The 24,546-nt window shown below is 36.7% G+C and overlaps 1 protein-coding gene across 8 annotated transcripts in view; it reads left to right on the forward strand.

Annotated features, from left to right (window-relative positions):
* Nucleotides 1-24,546, forward strand: part of LOC121430713 (myelin transcription factor 1-like) — an 83,801-nt gene that overhangs the window by 20,121 nt on the left and 39,134 nt on the right. For all 8 annotated transcript variants that reach the window (XM_041628071.1, XM_041628070.1, XM_041628073.1 and 5 more), the window contains 4 exons: nucleotides 3,249-3,355; nucleotides 8,654-8,708; nucleotides 11,247-11,271; nucleotides 12,779-12,805. In XM_041628071.1, coding sequence (XP_041484005.1) covers nucleotides 3,249-3,355; nucleotides 8,654-8,708; nucleotides 11,247-11,271; nucleotides 12,779-12,805 — 214 coding nt within the window. The remainder of the gene's footprint in view (nucleotides 1-3,248; nucleotides 3,356-8,653; nucleotides 8,709-11,246; nucleotides 11,272-12,778; nucleotides 12,806-24,546) is intronic.

Here is a 24,546-nt window from a genome sequence, read left to right on the forward strand (position 1 = left end):
TGAATAGAAAACAAAATTAAGTCATCAGGAACCATGCAAAATTTGAAATTCATGCATTTTATATTACATAACACATGGGGCAGCTGCTCGTTTATGACGTCACAAATCCAAAACTTTGAACTCTAATAACTTTCTTACTCTTTAATGGATTTTCCTCAAACCTTCACCAATATTTTTTACTATTTTTTCTGCTATTTTTACAACAAAGATTTTTTCAGGGTGAACTTCCCCTTTAAGATCAAGCTCTTTATAAATGTTATAATTATTAGATTTCATGAAATTGGACCTCAGAGCTTCCCTTTAGACATAAATGTTTTAGTCTCATAAATTGTTAGTAGTTTGTGATGAAGTGAGGATGGGTCCTTTTATTGGGCAATTTTTTAGCACAATCTATCTGCTATTTTTACAACAAAGTTTCCTTATGGGTGAACTTCCTCTATAAGAACTGAATGTTGTTTACATATAATTTCCTGTCAAAATTCCTTCAAACTTGAAAACATATGTGACACCAAAAACATTTTGCATGGCTCAGATGCATTGCACTTGATGGCTGGTATGACAGTGGAGCAACGTCTTTGACAAAACATACATTTATGGAACAAAGAGGGGAAAAAAACTTTCTTTCTTTCTTCCCTGGTTACCCTTGGGCTAGCATCTTCATGCATCTCATTATCTTTAGGCCACAAGCCTGGCACGCGCCACTCAGCTCACAGCATTATATATAGGTCTTTGTTTGAGCACACAGCACACACAAAGCAAAGAAGGATTGTGTGTTGAAGGCTAGTAGACAGATACACACACAAGCAGTCTGAGCACATACACACACTCTGTGTATTAAAACCTGTGCATTCTGAATAATGTGTCTGGGATCGTGAGTGGTGGTTGGAAGGGGAAAAAAAGATGACTTGGGACAGATGAGAATTAATGAAAAGGGCAGAACCCCATGGTGCGTGGAATTAAACTTTTGACAAGCCTCATCTTTGTTGTGAAAACAACCAAGTTTTGCTTGTATTTTTTTTTTTTTTTTTTTCTTTTTTTTACCTGATTGCTAAGAAAGCATGAATGCTTGCTTGTATTTTCAGATTAATCCTTTTTCTTCTATTTATGTAAAAAGTGTAGGTACAAACTGATGTTTTCTATTTCTAGTCTTTCACAATCACCTTGAGGTGGTTACTACTTGAATTTTTAATTTCATGACCAGTCCCTTTTTAAAAAGGCTTGTTATAAGGATGAATTCAAAATTTCTCTAAGAAATTTTCTATCACCCAATAATATTGAAAGATATTAGTAGATTTTAACTGGTATTGCAAATTTGTTATTCAAACAAGTTTTATGAGCCCCGGGAATAGATTTTATCTTGGAATTAATCGGCAAGAACCTACATGTACCAATAGAGAGCACATAATTGCCAAGATATATTTCATGGGCCTGATTGGATGAACAAAGTCATATGACTTTGTCTGTTGAACATTTCGTCTAATATCTCTTCTGACTTATTAAAGATGAAAGGCTTGAGTTCGATTGATATGCATTCTCTCCAAGGCCGCAATATTATTTGATCGTGTTCCCCTGCTGAATGAATATTGATATTGATTTTCAGTGGTGCTTTGATGAATTTATAATTTTTGGAGGGGTTGAAGTTTGTCTGTACACCCCTGTATGTATACACAAGTCTAGGAGGTTTATATTTCTTAAGGAATGTACATTTAGAATATTAAAATGCTGAAAAATAGGATTTTTCTTTACATATTTTATACAATGTAGCTATTTTATTTCATATGAGAAACATTACTGGCAATTAAGTGGAGCACTACGATTTTTGCAGTCCAGAAAAGTGTAAAAATTTGGCATGTTATGTGATAATGATTATAACGTTTACATACTGATGATAATATGGATAGGCCTATTGATATGGATGATGATGATGAGACGATGATGATTGATGATGATGATGATGATGGTGGTGGTGGTGATGATGATGATGATGGTGGTGATGGTGGTGGTGGTGATGGTGGTGATGGTGGTGGTGGTGGTGATAATGATGGGGATGATGATGGTGGGGTGGTGATGATGGTGATGATGAGAATTATAATTTATTCAGCTTTTAATGCTTGTACCCACACTAGAGCTTTTAAAGGTTCTACATGTAAATATTTTTTTTTAATCTGGTATTAAAATGATCGACTTGCAGCAAACCTGCAGCTACCTGTAGTTTTGACTTGTGTAACTTTTCAGAGCTACCAAGTCTCACGCATTATGCGTGAGACTCAAGCATTTTGGAGTCTTGTTCATCCCCTCGAATCTCTGTCTCATGCAACTATCACAGCCTATCCCCATATACATTGTACACAATGTCTGTGATCTCACTCAGATTCACAGAAAATCTCACACATAGCTGGTCTTTGAACTTGGCATCTCTGACTTTTGAATGTTTGAAATATCTACCCCTCCTCATCTGCTTCCATGCCTACATTGTATAAAAAAAAAAAGATCTTGCAAGAAATCATGCTATTAAATATTAGTGTCCTTTTGATATTGTGTAAAAAACAAAATCTCAGAAAAGGCACTTCATGTCACAGTCGCACCAACAAGAATGACCCTAGCCAGTGCATGGTACATGTACGTCATGAATTGAAAGTAATGTGATAAGTTTCACGAGTGTGACTGCAGTCATGTTTTAACCTGTAGGCTACGGGATCCAAGTGGTACCTGTACAAAGTCTATGGGAAGTAGAGAATTCTGCATCCAAGGGGTTAACACAGTTCAAGTCCTTTTAAATTACATTCTACCAAAGGCAGATGCATTTTGCCCCTTGAAATCTTAATTCATTATTTTATTCATGTTGTATTAAAAAGTAATCATTATTCAGTGATAATTTCTTATACTGGTATGCAATGCTCATTTATAACCTTGATATTCCTGACTTTTAATTCATCCGTATGGTTTTTAATTTCTCCACATGATTTAAATTTCAAGTATACATGTACATGTCGATATGAAAATGAATGTATTATAAAAATAAATGCAAGTTTCCATTACAAGTATACCAAATCCCACTCATCTGATCCTGACGTCTCCAGTGACGTCGAGTCCGCGTTTGACATCATTGTGGCAAAACAATTCAAGGAATCCCTCATTAACAAGTACCACAAAGCCTCAGTAGCAAAGATATGTGAGATATTATCTGTGATGAGTTATTGATTGTGGTGTATTTTTTTCTTTCCCCTTGCTGAATCTTGTTCTTGCAGAGAATGGTAATCTGAATTCAAGCGGAGTGAATAATTCAAGAGTGAAGGGGAAAGCAGAGAGATCTGATTCACCGGTCTGTGAGGGGACTACAGGCGACATGGTTCGGGTATGTAAAGTCAAATGAAACGTTCGGAGCAAGATAGCTTGTGAAAAGACAGAAGGTGGTTTCAGACCGCTTCGAAGTTCGTCGGTTCCAGGTATTCTCTGATCTGGAAATTTACCCCGATCAGAAAATACCAGGTATTTTGGTAATGTGAAAGCAAACTACGCGTAATTTCCCCTGAAAGAAAATACCCGCTAAATAGTAGGTACTTGGTGAAATTACGAGAACTTTCGCAGGGATTTTTCCAAGGTTGCAGGTATTTTGGCAATGTGAAAGCAATAAGCCAGTTCGTAGTTCCTTTCTGCGCATGATCAAAAGATTCTACGCATGATCAGAAGAAGGTCATTTGTACTTACGTGACATGGTGCTTTAAAATCTAATGAGATAAGCACCAACTTTGATTCTTGATTATTCATATATTCTTTTGAATTGTCGTTTTCATTTACACCCACAAAAAACAATGCTTCCACGAACGACTGGTATTTCACAGTTTGTCAAGTACATTGTGCAACATGCTAAGATATGCCTTCAAAGTAGGAATGCAACAAATATCTTCATTAAGTATTCATTGGTGTGCTATTCTAGTCACCTGGTCTATTCAATTTCTTCATCCTGCTATGTAAGGCAAGCTTACGTAATATCTTGCTTTGAAATCTGCCTATCCTGATGAAAGAAATGAAAGGTCATTTGACCAAAATTGCCCATGAAGTAACTACGAACTGGTCTATTTACGGGAACTTTCAGCCATGTGTGTAGTTGGGCGCGGTGCTGTGGGTATCTGCTGGGCTAGTGATTTTGAATCTCGCACCTTGCCTGCTTATCAGACTATACTGCGCATGCTCGTAACTTCAGGAACTTATCTTGAAGGGTATGTTTCGGGGCGGTATGAATGCAGGAATAATTAATGGGTATTTTTTAGCCTAAAAAAGTTCTCATAATTTAATGGGGATTCTTATGATAGAGGCAGTTTGAAACCACCTATACCGTTTTCATACTGAAGGCGAAGTGGGGTTACTCCGGAATAACTCCGGATCGAGTTTATACGCTTGTACTGCGGACCGACTTTAAACCCCCTTTCATATTGGCAAGCACTGCAGCGGTGTATCCGCAGTTGCCATGGTTTCCAAGCGAGTTCGCGCTTTACGTGTGGCAAGATCACAGCGATAAGCGCATACCGCATTTCCGGTGCGGAGTAACTCCGTTTGTAACCCTCTTCTCGAAGTGGGTTGAGTGCTCCACTTTGAATCCGGATCGAAATAATCTCAGAATTTTCATATTGCCCTCCAAAGTGGAGTAACTCCTCCTGGAGTCCGGACTAACTCCACTTCGGCTCTCACTATGAAAGGGGTCCTAGAGTCATAGCACTTGGAACTACATGTACCTGTACATGAAATGACTACAAGCCGATAGGACTTAACTCTAACTTAACTTTAATAAAGATTACACTTAACCAAAATTTTGATTTTCATTCATTTTTTATTCAAATCCAAAATACGACAGATTTGCTCGTTGTAATTTCATATTTGAAAATAATTACAATTTGCTCCAAAAGTTGGCTGCAGACTTCACTATAAACTTTTAACATGCTACAGATATTTCCCATAGAGCAGAAAAATCCCTGACATTCACTGGCATCAAGATGCAAATCAGCTGGTGATACCAATTCTATCTATATGTACCTCCATGGTTCTATCAAGATATAAATTGATTTTTTAGTTGCTTTAAATTGGATTAATATTTTAGCTAAAATCATACCTCTTGAATGCCAAGGTCATAAGTGTAACAAAGTTGTATAAATTAGGTATAGAACGCAGAATTTTAAAGTTTTACTATTTAAAAGGTTATTCTGTTCTGAGATTGAAATTGAAATTTGAGTTTAGGCTATTAGCTTGATGACTGACAATCTTCAGCGCTCATCAGCCGAACCATATGAGTTAAAAGAAGGCTCTGAATTGTCTGAAATATTTTGATGAAATCATGCTTAGAGCACTTTAATCATGCCTAAGTGCAATTATCCATTTTTTTCTGGTATGCATCTCATCACTTCAAAAGACCCTTTACCCACGCTCGACAAACATTTCATCTTCATCTATGTGATGGGAATGGTTTTATGATGAGAGACCAGTGGAATGGCAAGAGTCTGAACCTGGTGGTCGACCCAACCTCTTCGTTCTGTGCAGTGTTACCTACCATCCAGTGCTCCGTCTTACAAAGTGTTACGATTGATCCAATCAATCGTAACTCTATGAACATCCATCAGTGTCATAATTTTTTGTCTATAGGAAATTTGCAAAATGTCCTTTGTAAACAAAGGAGAACACACCGAACTGTCAAGAAATCCATGAATTTAGGATATACATTCATATCTAAAAAAAACTATTGATCGGATCAATCGCAAGTCTTTGTAAGATGGGCCCCTTCTGAAGTATTTTTCAAGATGAAGTCCAGGGGCGTGTTTCACAAAGATTTAAGTACGACTTAGAGTCGTACTGGAATTCTGATGCGTACATGTACATGATATGAAACGCGCAATCTCATTTGAAAAATACGCAGTAGTGCGCGTCCTCTTTGCACGATCTGACCAATTCGGTCATGCCTTTTTTACTGCACGCCAACTAGGCATGTCTTGGCACTGAATCGCAAATCTGAGCAATTGATTGTAGAATTGATTTTTTTTTACAATCGATTGCTTTGATTGCATTGTAAAATTCAAGCCATAGTGACTGGATAAGGTAGATAGTAATGCACCAAAGAATTAATGTTTGGATCTTGAAATAAAACTTGATGAGATGAACCAAAATAAATTGACTGAAAGACTGAGAGTGAGAATAGATAGAATGTATCAGTAATGAAATTAATAATTTGAATTAAATGTTGAATAAATATGTAAATAAATGATTTATTGAATGATCGAATCAATTACCAAATACGTAAATGAATTGGTCAATAAATAATAAATAAAAAGTTGAGCACAAAAAGAAAGAAACATACATGCAGCTGGCTTACATTGTACATTGTACAGACTTTACTTGAAACCAAAAAAACTGTTCCTCATATTCTTGAACCAGTGGAGTATATTTCAAAGTTCCTAAAAACAAATTTTATAAAATGTGTGAACTACAGTTATATCATTTTATCAAGCAGGCTTTTTCTCCTGTTTAATTTTCATACAGTGCCCTATATGTAGTAGGTGGTACACCGGTGACGGGTGAAACACGATACCATAAATGATTCTTATGTTGCATTTAATTTGATTTCCCACCATTTTAGAAATGTAAATTTACAGGGAGTCTTTGAATATTTAATGTCTTTCTTTCACCTGGTTATTACACAGATGTTGGAATAGAAAAAGAGAGAAAAGGGGCAATACGAGTAGAAATTAAGATAAAATATTGATGGTCTTTCATATTAAATATGGAATAATTTGATTTTATAGAGAGACGAGCATCGTGATGTAGTGGTTCATGCTGTTAGCTTTCAATTTAGCGGGTCATGAGTTCAAATCTCAGTTTAGGTCATTCATTTTCTTCAGCAAGTAATTCACCCTTTTTAATGGGACATGGGGGGTGTTTCACAAAGATTTAAGAATGATTTGGGTCACACTTAAAAGTCTAGTTGCGTGGAGTATAAAAGGCATGACCGCATTGGTCAGATCAGGCCAAGAGGACGCGCACTACTGCGTATTGATCAATAAGATTGCGCGTTGCATATCATGTAAGCGTCGGCATTTAAGTCCGATTTAAGTCATACTTCAATCTTTGTGAAACACCCCCCTGGTCCCATTTCATTAAGCTTGTAATAACGAATTTGCAATTTCAGTTAAAAGCTACTGAAATCATTGAATTTGATTGGCTGGTAGTAAACTTAGTAGAAATAAGTCTCTATGAAACAGATGTATACCTTTGAAGTACATTTGCAGGTCGTGTGAAAGCAGCTTGGCTACTCGCAAAGAAGGGTGAAAAATAATGCAGCGTTATTCGTGATTAGAGGTTTCTGAGAAAAATGTATTTAGTGCTTTAAGGAAGTATATCAAAGATTAAGTATTTATTTTTCAATATTCATGCAGATCTAGAAGCTATAAGCATTTATAGTTGCATATTATTGGCAGCGGTGGAATAGCAATGTCCAGTTATGGGAATATTCAGTCGAGAAAGATGAAATTGAAATATAAAGGAGAAAAAAAACCAACGAGGATTTCTGTCTCTGTCACTGCCGTTGCCCTAGAATGATTTAATGGGGAATTAAACCAAGACAGAACATGACGCAATTCGTAAGATGAAATCTCTGTAATGTCTTTATGCCGGCTAATTAATAACTTTCCTATGTATTCATCATTGAATTCTCTCCATCATTCTTGTTTCATTTAAATACAATGTCTTAAATTCTCTTCCTGCTTCCATTTTCATTCTATTCAAGTTTGATTTTTCCTCTTCATCTACACATCCTTGCTATTGCCTAGAGCTCACAATCCAGGGGGGTGTTTCACAAAGATTTGAGTATGACTTAGGTCGCACTTAAATGCCGACGCGTACATGATATGCAACGCGCAATCTTATTGATCAATACGCAGTAGTGCGCGTCCTCCTGGCATGATCTGACCAATGCTGTCATGCCTTTTATACTGCGCGCAACTAGACATTTAAGTGCGACTCTAAGTCATACTTAAATCTTTGTGAAACACCCCCCAGAACCTGTTTGGTTCTCCTTTATTCCGTTCCCCCTTTAATTTCCTTTCATATCAGGGGCGTGTTTCACAAAGATTTAAGATTTAAGAGTCGCACTTAAATACAGAGCTGCGTACGGTATGACAAGCTTGACCTCGTTGGTCAGATTGTGTCATGAGGACGCGCACTACTGCGTATCAATAAGATCGCGCTTGCATATGGTGTATGCGTCATCATTGATAAGTGCGACTTAAGTCATACTTAAATCTTTGTGAAACTCCCCCCAGTTTTGCTAATTCCCATTTATCCGTCTCCTAGTCTCTATCTGTTTTTTTTAATCACTTTCTCTTGCTTCCCCTCTCGTCTTTTCCCCTCTTTATGTCTAATTTCTTTCTTTCTGTCTTCTTTTCATGTTCTATATCTTTGTCTCTTCTTGTGCACACACTATTTTTTCTGTATATTAAAGCTTCACCACTATTGTTGTTGCTCTCTTTCTAACTCACTCTCCCTTTCTCTAGAGCGCTCTCTTTTTTCCTCTACCCATACTTGTGTATTCACTCTCCTCCCTTTATGTTATCCCCCAATCCACCATGACAGACATTCTGTTCAACTGTTGTTGTTTCTATTTCTTCTTCAGGAATCAGGGGATGGGGAGGAGCGTCGGCTGAGAAGCAGTGCAAAGGGACTTCCTGGTAAGGCTCTATCAAATGTTATTGTTGTCATAATGGAAAGCTCACATTGTTTACTTTAATAGGGAGTTAATAAAAGTAATTAATTTCATGAAGATTGTTCTGAGGATTGATAGTTTCCTGTTTGTTTGTTTTTGTAGGGGGGTTATATATTTCCTATATCTCACGTTCAGATTAAAACTTATGCTATATTTAAAATAAAAAGCAATATTCTGCATTTTTCTACTATATTCCATATTACTATCCATTTATTACTGTCCATTTTGTCAAATTTTACTCCTCCCATCCTTCATTTGCGTTCTGTTTTTCTTGTCCTGTAAGTAAATTCTGTGCCCATATTGCATGCATTAGGACTTTCTGAAACTATTACATTGTAGGTCTGTGCCTTCCTTAAAGGGGAAGTTCACCCTGAAGAAAAGTTTATTGTAAAAATAGCAGAAAAATTAATAAAAAATATTGGTGAAGGTTTGAGGATAATCCGTCAAAGATTAAGAAAGTTATTAGAATTCAAAGTTTTGGATTTGTGACGTCATATGCGAGCAGCATTCCTACATAGCGAATGGTAAAAAAATCAATGAAATGTCATTTTCTCAGAAAATAGAAAATGGTTTTTACAGTGCCTTTTGTATATCAATAGACAAATCATTTCACACCCGATCATAGATAGAAAACAAAATAAAGTCATCAGGAACCATACAAAATTTGAAATTCATTGATTTTTTACCATTCGCTATGTAGGAATGCTGCTCGCATATGACGTCACAAATCCAAAACTTTGAATTCTAATAACTTTCTTAATCTTTAACGGATTTTCCTCAAACCTTCACCAATATTTTTTATTAATTTTTCTGCTATTTTTACAACAAACTTTTCTTCAGGGTGAACTTCCCCTTTAATTCACCTGACTCTTGCTCCCTCTCCCCTTCCCTCTATCTGTGAACTCTTATTACACTTCCTCCCACAGTATTCCATCCCGATGTATCTTCATTTCTCGTTGATACCATGAATAATTCTGTCTTCACAATATTCCTCTTTTTTACTTTATTTAATGTATGTTCAATAGTTCTCTTTATATCCTGATTTTAGCCAAAGCGATATCAAGGTAGAAAAACAAAATCATAAAATTGTTTTGATGGAGGAAGATATAGAAATGACCTTCCTATGTCCTATGGTAAAGTAATATCCTCTCGACTTGGTTATCATAATAACCTCTAAAATATCCAATTTAAACTTGCTCTTCGGATCAAGACACTTTTTCTAAATTGCTATTTTAACACTTAGTCTAATAAGAGAAATTCAGACTCGTCATTTTTGCCTGAAATCAGTTGGTTTTTGTCTCACCTGCAGAGTGAGACTATAGGCGCCGCTTTTCCGATGGCGGCGGCGGCGTCAACATCAAATCTTAACCTGAGGTTAAGTTTTTGAAATGACGTCATAACTTAGAAAGTATATGGACCTAGTTAATAAAACTTGGCCATAAGGTTAATCAAGTATTACTGAACATCCTGCACGAGTTTCACGTCACATGACCAAGATCAAAGGTCATTTAGGGTCAATGAACTTTGGCCGAATTGGGGATATCTGTTGAATTCCCATCATAACTTTGAAAGATTATGGATCTGATTCATGAAACTTGGACATAATAGTAATCAAGCATCACTGAACATTTTGTGCAAGTTTCAGGTCTCATGATTAAGGTCATTTAGGGTCAATGAACTTTGGCCGAATCGGGGGTATCTGTTGAATTACCATCATAACTTTGAAAGTTTATTGGTCTAGTTCATTAAACTTGGACATTAAAGTAATCAAGTATCTCTGAACATCCTGTGCGCGTTTCAGGTCACATGACCAAGGTCAAAGGTCAATGAACTTTGGCCGAATTGGGTGTATCTGTTGAATTACCATCATTACTTTGAAAGTTTATGGATCTGATTCATGAAACTTGTACATAAGAGTAATCAAGTATCACTGAACATCCTGTGTGAGTTTCAGGTCACATGATCAAGGTCAAAGGTCATGTAAGGTCAATGAACTTTGGCCATGTTGGGGTTTTTTGTTGAATAACCATCATATCTCTGTAAGTTTATTGGTCTAGTTCATAAAAAGTGGACATAAGAGTAACCATGTATCACTGAACTTCTTGTGCGAGTTAGAATAGTATTCAAAGTCAGCTCTGCTGCTATATTGAACCGCGTGATGCAGGTGAGACGGCCAGAGGCATTCCACTTGTATTATTTTGTCTGACTCCCAAATGCCATGTTACCATTTCACGCTCCCAACCATCACCCTTACCCACTCAAATTCTGCATATCTTAATGCATCCTCAACCTTTAAAATCACCTTCCAACTCTAAACCACTAGCTTCTTCCAAGTCTTTTGCCCCTCCTTGAACCACCCTCCTCAAACTAAAAAAAAAAAAAATCAATTTTAAATTAAAACCACTCATTCATCCTCCTCAGCACATGCCCATGCCAATGTCCCCATTTGCTAGTACTTAAATATTTTTCATGTTTATCTTTTGCCCCCTTTTTTCATATGCAGTGGAGCCTCCTCCTGATGCGCAAAGGTAAGTTGCAATTTGATTGTAATTTCTTTAATGATGAGCCTCATGGCCGTAAATCCGTGACATCATGCTATTCTAGTGGGGGATGGAACAATAGATAATCTCTCCCCTGAACAATAGGTGTGACGAAAGGATTTACGCCAGTGATGACCTGAATCAGATGAAGCAAGGCATTGGGTTTGGTTGTAAATGTGAACCTCCAAATAGAGGGTACTAATTCTGACTCGAGAAACTGATTATGATGATTAGTGGGTTTTCTTTGATTAATTCATTTTTGTCATGATAAGCAAGCATATACTTAATACAGAGCTGCCAAGTAGTACTGATTTTCAGTATTTAGTACTGAAAAGTGAGAAAAATGCTGATAGTTTAATGCGAAATACTGATTTCTAAAGTTTCAGCTTTATGTGTTGTTCTATGGTATTTTTTGAAAATACTGATTTCCTCACGGAAATACTGATTTTCAACTTTAAAAATACTGAAATATTCTTTTTCAGGTTGGCAGCTCTGACTTTAGTGACATCATTTATTCGAATGATATATTGATGTATATTTCAACGATATACAAAGATTATATACACATTTATTTATACATGTACATACCCTTACATCGTCACTGGGCCGTTTAAACCTTGAATCTCAAAATCTGAAAATGTTGATGACAGTTTGGTTTCGGCTCGATTTTAGAGTTATGACATAAGTGGCAACCTTCTCTTGCCTTGTGAGAGTTCTCGTCAGGAATTGGAAGACTGGATTTAAAACAACCATTATTCTGAAATAAGCTTTCTCTGTGCTGTCCTTATCATTCTTTAGATGTTGAGATGCGAGGTTGAATAGCCGACTGACGATGTGATATTTGTACTTACATGTAATATTCACAAGGGATTATAAAAATATAAATAGTTGGAAACAAAACTATTTTCCTCTTATTTTATTCATCTCCCTCCTTATTTCTTGATCTTTATTTCGGACATTTGTCATTGAATCTATAAATAAATGGAATATAAAATTGGATTACTTGCATAACGGTAGACTTTAGAGATGGTTACGCAATAAACTCTATGCTGTTGTTGCGTTGGCTATGTGTAATAGATTAACTTTTGAAACCAAAGAAAGCCTTGGGGAAAATAAACTTATTATGAAATGTCAGTATTAGTAATCAAATGGACACAATGTATGCAAGTCATAATAGAATTTTATTTATTTGTCTTCTGATTCCTATGGGCTACAAGCTGCAAAACTCTGGCTGGTGTTCAGAACTTCTGATTCGGATTCATATTTTGTCATTGTCCAGAATAATTGTTATGAAATAGAATCATATTCACATATTGTCCATATAAAAGGAAGACAAAATATTGTGTTACATATTTATGTGAATATATTTCTCAAGTGGATGTTTTAAGTAGTATTGGAATGTACTAAATGTTTGTGTATATATGTGTATGTGTTGTTTTTTTCTCCCCTCTTTCATTGGCTGTACATCGCGTGGTTGTGACGGATTGGAACACAGTGCTGGCAAATACACAAGACACAGAAGGTAGGGAAGCTAGTTTGGTTTTCTTAAACTCTCTTGCAATCATTTTTATTGTAAACTCGCAGCAAAGAGTAAGATCCAGGGAGGAGGGGGTGGTTTCACATCTATGTGTGACTTAGAACCGCACTTAAATGTCCAATTGCATGCAGTATAAAAGGCATCACTGCATTGGTCAAATTGTGTGAAGAGGACGTGTGCTACTGCGTACCAACCAGTAAGATTGTGTGTTCCATATCACATGTGCACGTCTTTAATCACACGTTTTGTGAAACACCCTCCAATCAAGACAGTAATTATTCTTGATAAAGAGAATGTGATTTTACAATTTTCGATATCAAGAAGTACATTTTGGATTATTATTGAATGGTTAAACAGCTTTTCTTATCGCTTTTGGTTAATGTCCAGATAACGTGATGTGACAGCTACTTCCAATCCTGGCAATTATTTGTGATTATTAAAGTGTAAGGATTCTGTATAGAGGATTGTACAAGAACCTTTCTTTATAATAATGTACACAGGATTACATTCATGAATACCAATATTATTTTCTGTTTTGCTTTTATCATTTATGAATGAGGAAGGAGAGTTTTGTTTATCCTCACTTTTGTAAAAACAAACACAAAATAGTTCCTGTTTCTTTGCAAAAAAGTCTGCTTAAATCAACATGGCTTGTTTTCCATCACTTGAAAAGTTGTGTATGTTTCATGTTTATTTTGTTTTATGTGGGAAGTTCATGTTAATGTCAACATGTTCTCAAATTTATTTCCCTTGTGCTATAATGCTGATTTGGATCTGATTGTGTGACATCGATTTTGATAATGATATTAAAAAATTCATATGAAGGGCCTATTGTGGTATTTTGAACTGAAATTGCTTTGCGTAATGTAAGGAGACATGAAAGCTCAGTCGATAGAGTTGTGGTCTCACAATCCGCTAACCCAGGTTTGATTACTCCTCGTTGTGCTCGTGCCCTTTATTAAAGCATTCTTCCTCATTACCGGGTCCCTCTGAGAGGACCTTACGTCTTTTGTCCTCTATTTACTTTCTCATGAGCATTCGTGCTTCTTTACAGCAGTCGGGTAGAAGTTCACCATCATGTAGTGTGCAGGCTCAGACTCTGATAGAAACTTTCAGCAACAATCCGCTAACCCAGGTTTGATTACTCCTCGTTGTGCTCGTGCCCTTTATTAAGGCATTCTTCCTCATTACCGGGTCCCTCTGAGAGGACCTTTAGTCTTTTGTCCTCTAGTTACTTTCTCATGAGCATTCGTGCTTCTTTACAGCAGTCGGGTAGAAGTTCACCATCATGTAGTGTGCAGGCTCAGACTCTGATAGAAACTTTCAGCAACAATCCGCTAACCCAGGTTTGATTACTCCTCGTTGTGCTCGTGCCCTTTATTAAGGCATTCTTCCTCATTACCGGGTCCCTCTGAGAGGACCTTACGTCTTTTGTCCTCTAGTTACTTTCTCATGAGCATTCGTGCTTCTTTGCAGCAGTCGGGTAGAAGTTCACCATCATGTAGTCTGCAGGCTCAGACTCTGATAGAAACTTTCAGCAACAGTGGGTCCTCACACAAGACTAGCATAACCTTTTCTGTACGCAAGGCATTGACAGGGACTGCTAGGCTGCATAACGAGACTGCTTTCCTTGAGTGAAGGGGTTTACACAGCAAACTTATACCTTGGTCACATTTGCTCTACGGCGGCCATTCGGCATGTCAGAAACAGCCGTTATAACATTTCTTGTCCAACTATATATAGGTGGTTTGAATTAAAATGAATAAAACGGCTGTTTTTGACTCGCCGTACGGCCGCCGTAGAGCAAATGTGACCAAGGTATTACTGTACCAATATGTACAATATGTAGTTGGGCAAAACACTATTATGTTGATGATTAACAGAAATACTTAATAACGTCCGTGTTCATCCAAGCTGAATATATGTCTTTTGTCAGTTCAAACTGAATTACTGTAGCTGTCAGAGGCTGGCAGAAAGGTCGCCAGTTTGAGAAGTGACCACTTCATTTCTCCAAGAGAAGCCTCTTTTCTCTTTGGCAGTTACTCTAAATGGTCGGTTGTACGATTGCAAAGGTCACAGCCATCCTTGCTCCATTAGTAGCCTTTGATATTAAAGCTCAAGTGTGGTTTTGACATGAACTCAGAAACAATTTATCACAGATCATTTGCTGAAGGCAAACTCTTGCTGTGGGAAAGATGAAGGATTTTATATTATTTAAGAAGAATGTTAGGTACCAACACATTCATGCTTTGGCCCAAAGGAGCCTAGACTATATTAATATGCTTATCACATTCATGGGTACCAGTAGGAAGTAATTCCTTAAGAAGCTGTGTGCGCTCCGAACGCCTAGCTTAGCCGGGTAATATATGGCACCTTGAGCACCTAACAAGGTGGATACGTGTATGTGCGCAATATAAATACCCTATATTATTATTCATGTGTAGTCCCATTCACACAATTCTGTGTATAGTACACAAGCCTCCCAGCAAACTTGAGTCAATTTCTTATCTTTATTCTTGGTGATTCTCATTTATAATGAACATATTTCAATCACTGTGATGCAATTTCTTCAATGATTCAATCTCATAGATTGATCCTTATTTCATGTTTTTTTTTTCATTGACATTAACAAGACAAACAAGTGGTGAAATAGTTCACATTGTTTCTCCTTTGTCATTGAAATATCTTATTAAAACAAGAAAATGCATGGACATAAATAAGGAAATTCCCTAAAATGGCATCCTGATTTAAACTTCATAACCACTCTTTTCACCGCAGATTTTCCCAATTTCATCTTGTTAACATTCTGTCTTTAAATCTTTATTTCTAATATCTATTTAAATAAAATAAAAAAAATGTCAGTGCTGCCAATTTGCGAAATAAAAGTGATCACATCAGGCTTCAATGAATTCATCCATACTGCTTCTTTATGCCATGGATTGGTAAAAGTTAAGTAGAAGTGAATTCAATTTTCAAACCAATGCACTTGTCAACAACTTGCTAATAAGATGCCTTTAAAATCCAGAAGATCAACAGTACAAACGATTGAGACGACGAAAGCGAGATTGAGCTTTTGATAGGGATTTAAATCCTGTTTAGTTCTCTCTTACTTACTCCTTCCCCTTAAAGCATTCAGGCGGAAAATCTGATTTATTGCTTGGCTTTTGGTTTGAGAGATGAAAATGGAATTGACTTTCAGAGGAAAAGCCGACTGGCGGGGTTGAGTAGGAGGTATTCACCATGAAGAATAGAGCCATCGGCCAAAGTCAATATATCTAAATTCAAGCAGTGTCTCCTTTGAGCATCTCGTTTTTAGTCGAATATTTAGTAGATTGTTGGGGACTTCATATTTTATATAACTTCTGTCTGATCTCAACTTTCCCATCTACGCATCTTTTTCATTTCATTTGTATCTGTTTACCTCTTTTCTTTGGCAGCTAGCTTTTTGCTTCATCTTTCCTTGTTCTTTTTCACCTTCAGCTTCTTGTTTATACTTCCTTCCCGTTCACTTTTCTTTTGCTTTTCCTCAACCTCCTTTGCTACTCTCTTTTATTCTTTACCTCCACTTTCAAAGCTGCCAAGTACTGGTTTTCAGTAATTATTACTGAAAAATGAGAAATAATACTGGTGGTTTCATGCAAAGTACTGGTTTCTTAAGTTCCAGTGTATGTGTTGTCTTATGGTATTTCTGTGAAAGTATTGATTTTCTTACCAAAATACTTATTTTCAGCCTTTAAAATACTGAAATATATGTTCTTGATCAGGTTGGCATCTCTGCAATTCCCTGTTATTCCTATTCATTCCTCTCTTTTCCCAAGTCCTCTCAGTTTTCTTTCACCCCCCCCCCCTCCTTTATCATTCACGTTCCCCCTTCTCTTTGTATTTCTGATTCTCTCTTTCCTTCTTTCTCTCTCTCTCCTTCCCTCTCTTTCACTATTACCCCTTTCTCTCTTTCTCTTCACCTGGGTCAATCTTCTCTCATGCCTATTCTTTCCCTGTGTTACTCTGAGGTATACTGCCCTTTCACACGGTAAAAAAAATCGTAATTTAAATGATGATTCCAGGGAAAAATAAGGCTAATGACAAATACTTAGCACGTGTGAAACCAGACTAGAACATGATGAATGCTAATCACAGTCACATTACAATAGCAGTCATCATCACAATGATGATTCAAGATTCACGTGTGAAAAGGCCCATAGTCTCATGTATGACTAATAATTCTAAAACTCTGATGCTGCCTTCTGTTTCTTAATAGTTATTCCTTTATTCATCAAACGTTAATCTATATCCTGCTTCAACCATCTTGTCTTTTGAGTGTTTCATAAAGCTATTTGTAAGTGAAGAGCGATTTTAAGAACGACCGGTGAACCTTTCTCACACGCTATTGAACATTGAATGGTGAATTATCATTTACCACAAGAAAAGATCACCAGTTCTTACAGTCACTATCAACTAACGAATAGTTTTGTGAAACGGCCCCCTGATTAAGATTGATTATTATCCAAATTTTAGAATTGAACCATGAGTTCCACCTTGAAATTGATTCTATACCATGATGTAACAATCCATGATGTCACTGGAGGTACATGTATGCACACTTGCCTGCTATGAAAAGTACTTCTAAATTTTGAGAACCTGTTCACGTATGTAAAAACCCCTGTTCATACACTTGTACCTACTTCAAACAGATAAAATTCTAGTAAGATACAAACACCCTGCACAAAAATGTATTTATGATGCAACCTAGTAACTACTGTAGCTAGCTACTGGCTGGTGGCTTATGATATTAATAAGCCTTTGCAAGCTAGCAAAAAGTGCATGTTCTTTGAAAGGTAGATTCTCTGCATACCTATTTCAAAAACTTATTTCTATCTAGTGGCAGGCGTGCTTGACATTTCTGTGATGTATGATGCAAGACTTTATTTTCCTTTTATCGTTAATAATTAACTTTTTTCGTACCGCACTTTAAATATTGTTTGTTTTGCTTTCACACCACGTATATTCCTGCAACTTGAGAGATGTTCATGTTGAAGTTTGTATAAGTTTTGAAAAGTACCTTCTAAATCGCTGGTGTTTTTATTCTGAAATAATGCGAGAAGGTTTCTTTCATGCTCAACATACCCAGTATATATCCTTTTTGTGTGCATATATGCCTACTGTATCTATTACAAAATAAACCACATTAATGTTGGTTGATTGAAAGCACTAATATGCCTGTTATGCTTTGCTTTGTCGAGCAGTGTTCTCCTTTTTAAACAGGTTTTCCAATGGGAAGTCCTTTTCTTTCCTTATTGTTCCACCTCCCAAAGCCATGTGTATTCCCCCCCTGTATTTTTACTTTCTTTCCTTTAGCTATTCTCCATTTTTTACATTCTCTCTCTACTTTCTCTTTTCCTATTTGACCCACTGTACGTGTAAGTCAATTTTTGTTTATTTTTTTAAATTGTATGTTTTACTTCCTTAATCTTCTAAGATTACCTTGGCTTCTTATGATAGATGCATTTCTAAAGTTTGGCCTTTCCCCTTTAAATACAGTTCTATTTCTCTAAGTTTCCCTGCTTGTTAACATTTGCATTCTCTGTCTGTCGGTCTGTATTTGTAACTTTCTCAGTCTCTAATACTTTGTCTTTGTCTCCCTCTTAATACCCTGTTTATGTCCATCTCTTTCTGACTTCGCTCTATATCTACTTTTCCTAATCCCTCTTGATTTCTCTGTCTCTCCCCCCCCCCCTTTCTCTCCCCTCTTGTCTTTCTCCATCCACCTCTCTGTTTATCTCTCTCCTCATCCTCTATCTCCCTTCATCTCTCTGTCCATCCCCTTCTCCCTCCTGTCTTCAATACCATCTCCCTCTTTCTATCCCCTATTCAGAGCTGCCAAGTAGTACTGATTTTCAGTATTTAGTACTGTAAGTGAGAAGAATACTGTTAGATTCTTGTAAAATACTGATTTCTAAAGTTTCAGCTGTATATGTGGTCTTATGGTATTTTTGAAAAATACTGATTTCTAAAGTTTCAGCTGTATATGTGGTCCTATGGTATTTTTGAAAAATACTGATTTCCTCACTGAAATACTGATTTTCAGCTTTGAAAATACTGAAATGTTCTTTTTCTGGTTGGCAGCTCTGCCTATCTATCTCCTCTCTCTGTGTCTATCTCCTTCCTCTTTGTCTTTCTTCTCTCTCATTCTCTCTGCTTATCTCTCTTCCTTTCTTCCTCTCTGTCTATTTCCCTTCATCTCTACCCATAACCCTCCATCAGACACCCTCCCACTCACCCTCCCACCCATTCACATCTCGATGTCCACCGCAACCCACCTTACCTATTGCAATAAATCAGCTCGCCTCCCTCACAAAGCACGGGAGGCCTGTCGCATCACATTCAGACTGCAGTAACAATTCCATGGAAATCTGTCTGCTTCCTCGCCGCATCCTTCAAATTCTACCCAATCTGTGAAATTAAAATTGCTTTTCCCCATCATGTAAATAAATAACATGAATGCAATCGGGCCCTAACATATGTATGTGTCTGCCATGTTCTGTATGAGAGGCCGGTGATGCATTCCAGATGGTTCCGGTTCATCTTGGTGTATAATTGATGGACTACTATCTCGTATTCCCTGAAGTGTTATTTTCACAGAAGCACAAGTGCTTGTAAATGAATAATGTGAAGAAAGAAGGCCCACAAAGTCATTATCCTCCCGAAATGCGCCAAACATGGGTGGAGTTTTGGAAGCGTTGTTTGCTGTGATTTGAGGGATCATCATCATCATAATTTTTGTCATCATCATTATCATAATTTGTCATTATCTTAATTTCACCATCATTTTCTTCCTATCATCCATTATCATCATTATCATTATTTTTCATCATATCATCATCATCGTTATCATCATTTTCTTCCTATCATCATCATCATCCATCATAATCATTCATCATCCATCATCATCATCCATCATCATAATTTTCATCATCATTTTCATCATCATTATTTTCATCATCATTTTCATCATCATAATCATCATCATTGCCATAATTGTTCATCATCATTTTCTTCCTATCATCATCCATCATAATCATTCATCATCCATCATCATCATTCATCATCATTATTTTCATCAACATCGTCATCATCATTATTTTCATCATCATCACACCATGTTAAAGATGTGGTTTAAGACCAAAGAGCAGCATGAATTTCATCACAAGAATGTCTTGTGCATCTTTGACAAAGCATCTATTTCCTCCTAGATCTTTTGGCCAGACGAGCTCATTCCTGTGCTCATATAATTTTCATTAATAATTCAAAAATGTTTGATCAATATCGACAGCGTGTAAAGGTCAGACATTAGTCTATCCTTCTATCGGCCATCAGATGATGAATATATCTGATGTATTCTCCTCCATCAACTGAAGAACATTGATTAAGTCTATCCTTTCATCCTTGTGACAACCTTCTGTAAAGATCTGTCTGCCATGTTCACCAAATGGTTCTGACAATATTATCCTCCTGACTATTAATAAAATGTTAAATTTCTGCATCTTACTTTTTCTCATATTAGAAATAATCAAAAAGATGACTGGCCATTGCATGTATTTAGACCTCAGTGCACCTTGATTCCTCCTATAATCAATCCTGTAAATCTAGTATTCTTTTGGTGATCATTTCTTGAAACTCGTCCTAAATTGAGACTGCTATGATTTTTCTAATGATGTTCCTGTCTTACATGAAATAGAAAAAAGAAAGTTAATTTTCATCCAACATTGTTTGACAGAATGCTCAGCATATAGTTGCCAATAGAAAACGTCCCCAATGCACAAGGTCAAGGAATATGAAAAAATAAAAAAAGAAGGAGAAGGAAAAAAATGAATACATGAAAGAAAAAAAGATTGAAAAAGAAGTTTCACACACAAAAAAACACTGGTAATCCAAGGGACCACATAGAATCCTGTACCGTGCCAATAGCTTTAGCGGTCAATGGCTTAACATTTTAACATTTTACACAATACAGTGCATGCATGGTGTCTTGTAGTAGCAAATACCAAAAGGAATTCTAAATGCTTCAATATTTACTTTCAACTGAATATGTAAAGGGGAGGATCAGATATTTGCCAGCAGTATTGATCAGAAAGGTTCAAGCACAGTGCAACTCTTAGAAATGACATTATTCTTTCAAAACGACTGTCGGCGTTAAATGTCTTGATTGCACTTTGCTTCATTGAAATCCTACATGGGTTCAAAACAATCATCACAAATCTATGAAATAGTGCATAATGAATTGATAGACTTCATGATTTCTAGCTTTGTACAGATTTTTTTTAATTTCTTTACATTTTTTTGTGAATGTAAATGAAGACTTCACTAAAATTACACTATTTTTTTTATGTGTGTCAACAATTTAAAGGTACATAGATGTACTAACAAATTTCATATGGGGTTGCATTTTGTGATTGGTATTTTATAATTTTATCATTTTTATGATCTTTACTTTTTTTTTTGAAGAAAAGATACAAGAGTTTCTTGGACACTACTTTTTCAGACTACTTGGAAGTTTTACTGAGCTTACACAGTATGCACATCTCATGGTTTAGTGAACCCAAAACTTTTTTCTCCTTATTTTTTCAGCTCTTGCTGAATTTCCTCTGCATTCAATCAAGTACTTGTAATGGTTATTGTTGGTCAATTTCAACATTATCGTATATCATTTTAAAGCTTAGGAAATGAATTTTCAAGCTCAATGAAGATCTCAACATTCATTTCGGATGACTTATTGATTGTCTGTTGTGGGGTGGTGGGTCACATATTAGAAAACATTCTTTTTCTTCACAATTGTGAAAGTTTGCCTGTTGGTGAGCCAGCATCTTGTACGAGTCTTGCGGTACACTCTTGGATTCATGTGGAAAACTGAAAGAGCCTGAATTTAAAACAAGTGGCAGGTGGATCGTATTCCCGAGGGAACATTGTGTGGACTTTCATTAGCAAGGTTTAATAGGCACAGGGTAGTGTACCTGTAGAAAGATGAGAGATGCAGATTAGAAGGAAAGAGGATGGAGGGTGAGGAGAGGAAGGGAAGAGAAGGGGAGGAAGAGGAGGAGGAGAAGAGAAGAGAGATTCAGATATTGTTTAAAGGAAAATGCCAGCTTTGGTAACAATATGAAAATGAGTTTGTACAGAATCCAATGAAATGATCACCAAAGTGTCTGTTTGTATAATAAGGATTCTGGAAGAAATTGTGTAATTGCTGAGAAATTAGCAAATAAGCACAGGATTCGGGTCAAGCGTCGGGCCGACATTCATTGCAATAATAATACATTGTCCCCACATGTGCTTATCTGTGTTGGTGATCTTCAGTGTGAATATTTTTCAGCGTAGATTTCAACATTTCACAAAGTTCAGTTCATGTAACTGTACCAGATCTACATGTAGGTCCTTGATGATATACTGATAATTAAGCCTGGTTTTACAGACTTTCTCATGAAATCAGTGTTGACTGCAACTACTGGCATTTCTCTTTAATTTTTGCATATCAGTGGTAGATGTGAAAACACTAAAAAAAACCCCCTTTTTCTCAATAGATGATGTGATGTTCACATAAATTGCTTAAAACATTTATTTTGAGCTGTGCTGTACATGTAATGTTTCTATTATTTGTGTCTCTGTTTCTGCATTGGAGAGCCATATGAGCTACAAACATTTTATTAATGGGAAATGGAATGTATCAATGGCTTACGAAAAATAAACATATTACATGGTACACTGCACTATCTAGATCTATAATTTTTGAAAGTTTGTTTTGAAAACATACTATGACAAAGCTTGGTGAAGGCTTTAATAAATGCATGGAATCATATCCATGCACTTTCTTAGAATGTTCTAGACAGAAGTGACAACTTGAAAAGGATTGTTCAAGAATATTCATGTATTTCTCTTAGGACACATGTACATGTACTTGTAGGCTCTCCTTCGGCAGAAAACAAATCTTGTTTATCAGTACTTGCTTTAATGCCATCTCAAGATATAAGAAGAAATTTCTTGGTATTCAAGGTAAATTGCATCCTGCCTTGATGAGGGCAGACAAAGTGAAATGATGCAAGGCTGTCTGGTCGTAAACTCTCGGAGGATTTCTCATCGGAATCATCCTCAAAGATGCGGTCGGCGGTTGTTTGGTCGAAGGAAGGGTGTACTTTCTTGTCTGTTCGCTGTCCCGTAAGACGGCCAAATGGACAGGGGAGACGGGATAAGATGATGAGATGGTGGGCTGTGAATCATTGATGGTAAACCGAGCTAGCTGTGGACTTTGAGATGGATCTTTTGTTTTGACTGGCCTCTCTCTCTCTCTCTCTCTCTCTCTTGGACTAATCATCCTCTTGATCTCTCATTCTCTTTGTCTGTCTTTCTCCCATGTACTCTGCATCCTCTCCTATAGGACGATCCCTTATTTTCCTTTTCTGACTCCTCACTGTCTCACCCCCTCACCCTTTCAGTGCACACTCTCCTTTTCATGCTCTTTATCATTTTATTCTACTTTTTTCTGCCTACTCTTCCAATATAACCTTTTATTTTTTCACTTTTACTTTTTGAAAATAGTTCATTGTCTATTATATTCATTCTTCATATCAAACTTATTCCTTAGAAAAATATATATTTTCCATTTTTCGGGGGGGGGGGGGGTCCAATTTCTTATTAGTTGCAATTTGTGCCAGTGGTAGGGAGAGGAAGAAGAAAGAATGAATAAATTGGTGAAAATTAGGAGAGTATGTAAATGAGAGGAAGGAGGAGAAGAAGGAATAGTCTGGAATAAACCCTCACAGCACACATGGGGGGGGGGTATGCTCTTAATATTTTGTATATTTTTGTATGTGAGAAACCACTTTAGATGACATCTTCACTCATCGAAGCCATAAATTTTCATTTGAAAATAGTTGCTTCTACACCTTTTGTGCCTGAGGATTGGTTGAGGTGTTGTGTTCACACTTCGGCTGTAGACATGCATAATGATCTATTCTTGGGAAAGGGCTAATAGAGGAGATGCGTTCACACTTTGGCTGTAGATGTGCATAATGATCTATTCTTGGGAAAGGGCTAATAGAGGAGATGCGTTCACACTTTGGCTGTAGACATGCATAATGATCTATTCTTGGGAAAGGGCTAATAGAGGAGATGCATTCACACTTTGGCTGTAGACATGCATAATGATCTATTCTTGGGAAAGGGCTAATAGAGGAGATGCATTCACACTTTGGCTGTAGATGTGCATAATGATCTATTCTTGGGAAAGGGCTAATAGAGGAGATGCGTTCACACTTTGGCTGTAGACATGCATAATGATCTATTCTTGGGAAAGGGCTAATAGAGTAGATGCATTCACACTTTGGCTGTAGACATGCATAATGATCTATTCTTGGGAAAGGGCTAATAGAGGAGATGCATTCACACTTTGGCTGTAGACATGCATAATGATCTATTCTTGGGAAAGGGCTAATAGAGTAGATGCATTCACACTTTGGCTGTAGACATGCATAATGATCTATTCTTGGGAAAGGGCTAATAGAGGAGATGCATTCACACTTTGGCTGTAGACATGCATAATGATCTATTCTTGGGAAAGGGCTAATAGAGGAGATGCATTCACACTTTGGCTGTAGACATGCATAATGATCTATTCTTGGGAAAGGGCTAATAGAGGAGATGCGTTCACACTTTGGCTGTAGACATGCATAATGATC

Source organism: Lytechinus variegatus, chromosome 17 (assembly GCF_018143015.1).
Source record: "Lytechinus variegatus isolate NC3 chromosome 17, Lvar_3.0, whole genome shotgun sequence".
NCBI lineage: Eukaryota > Metazoa > Echinodermata > Echinoidea > Temnopleuroida > Toxopneustidae > Lytechinus > Lytechinus variegatus.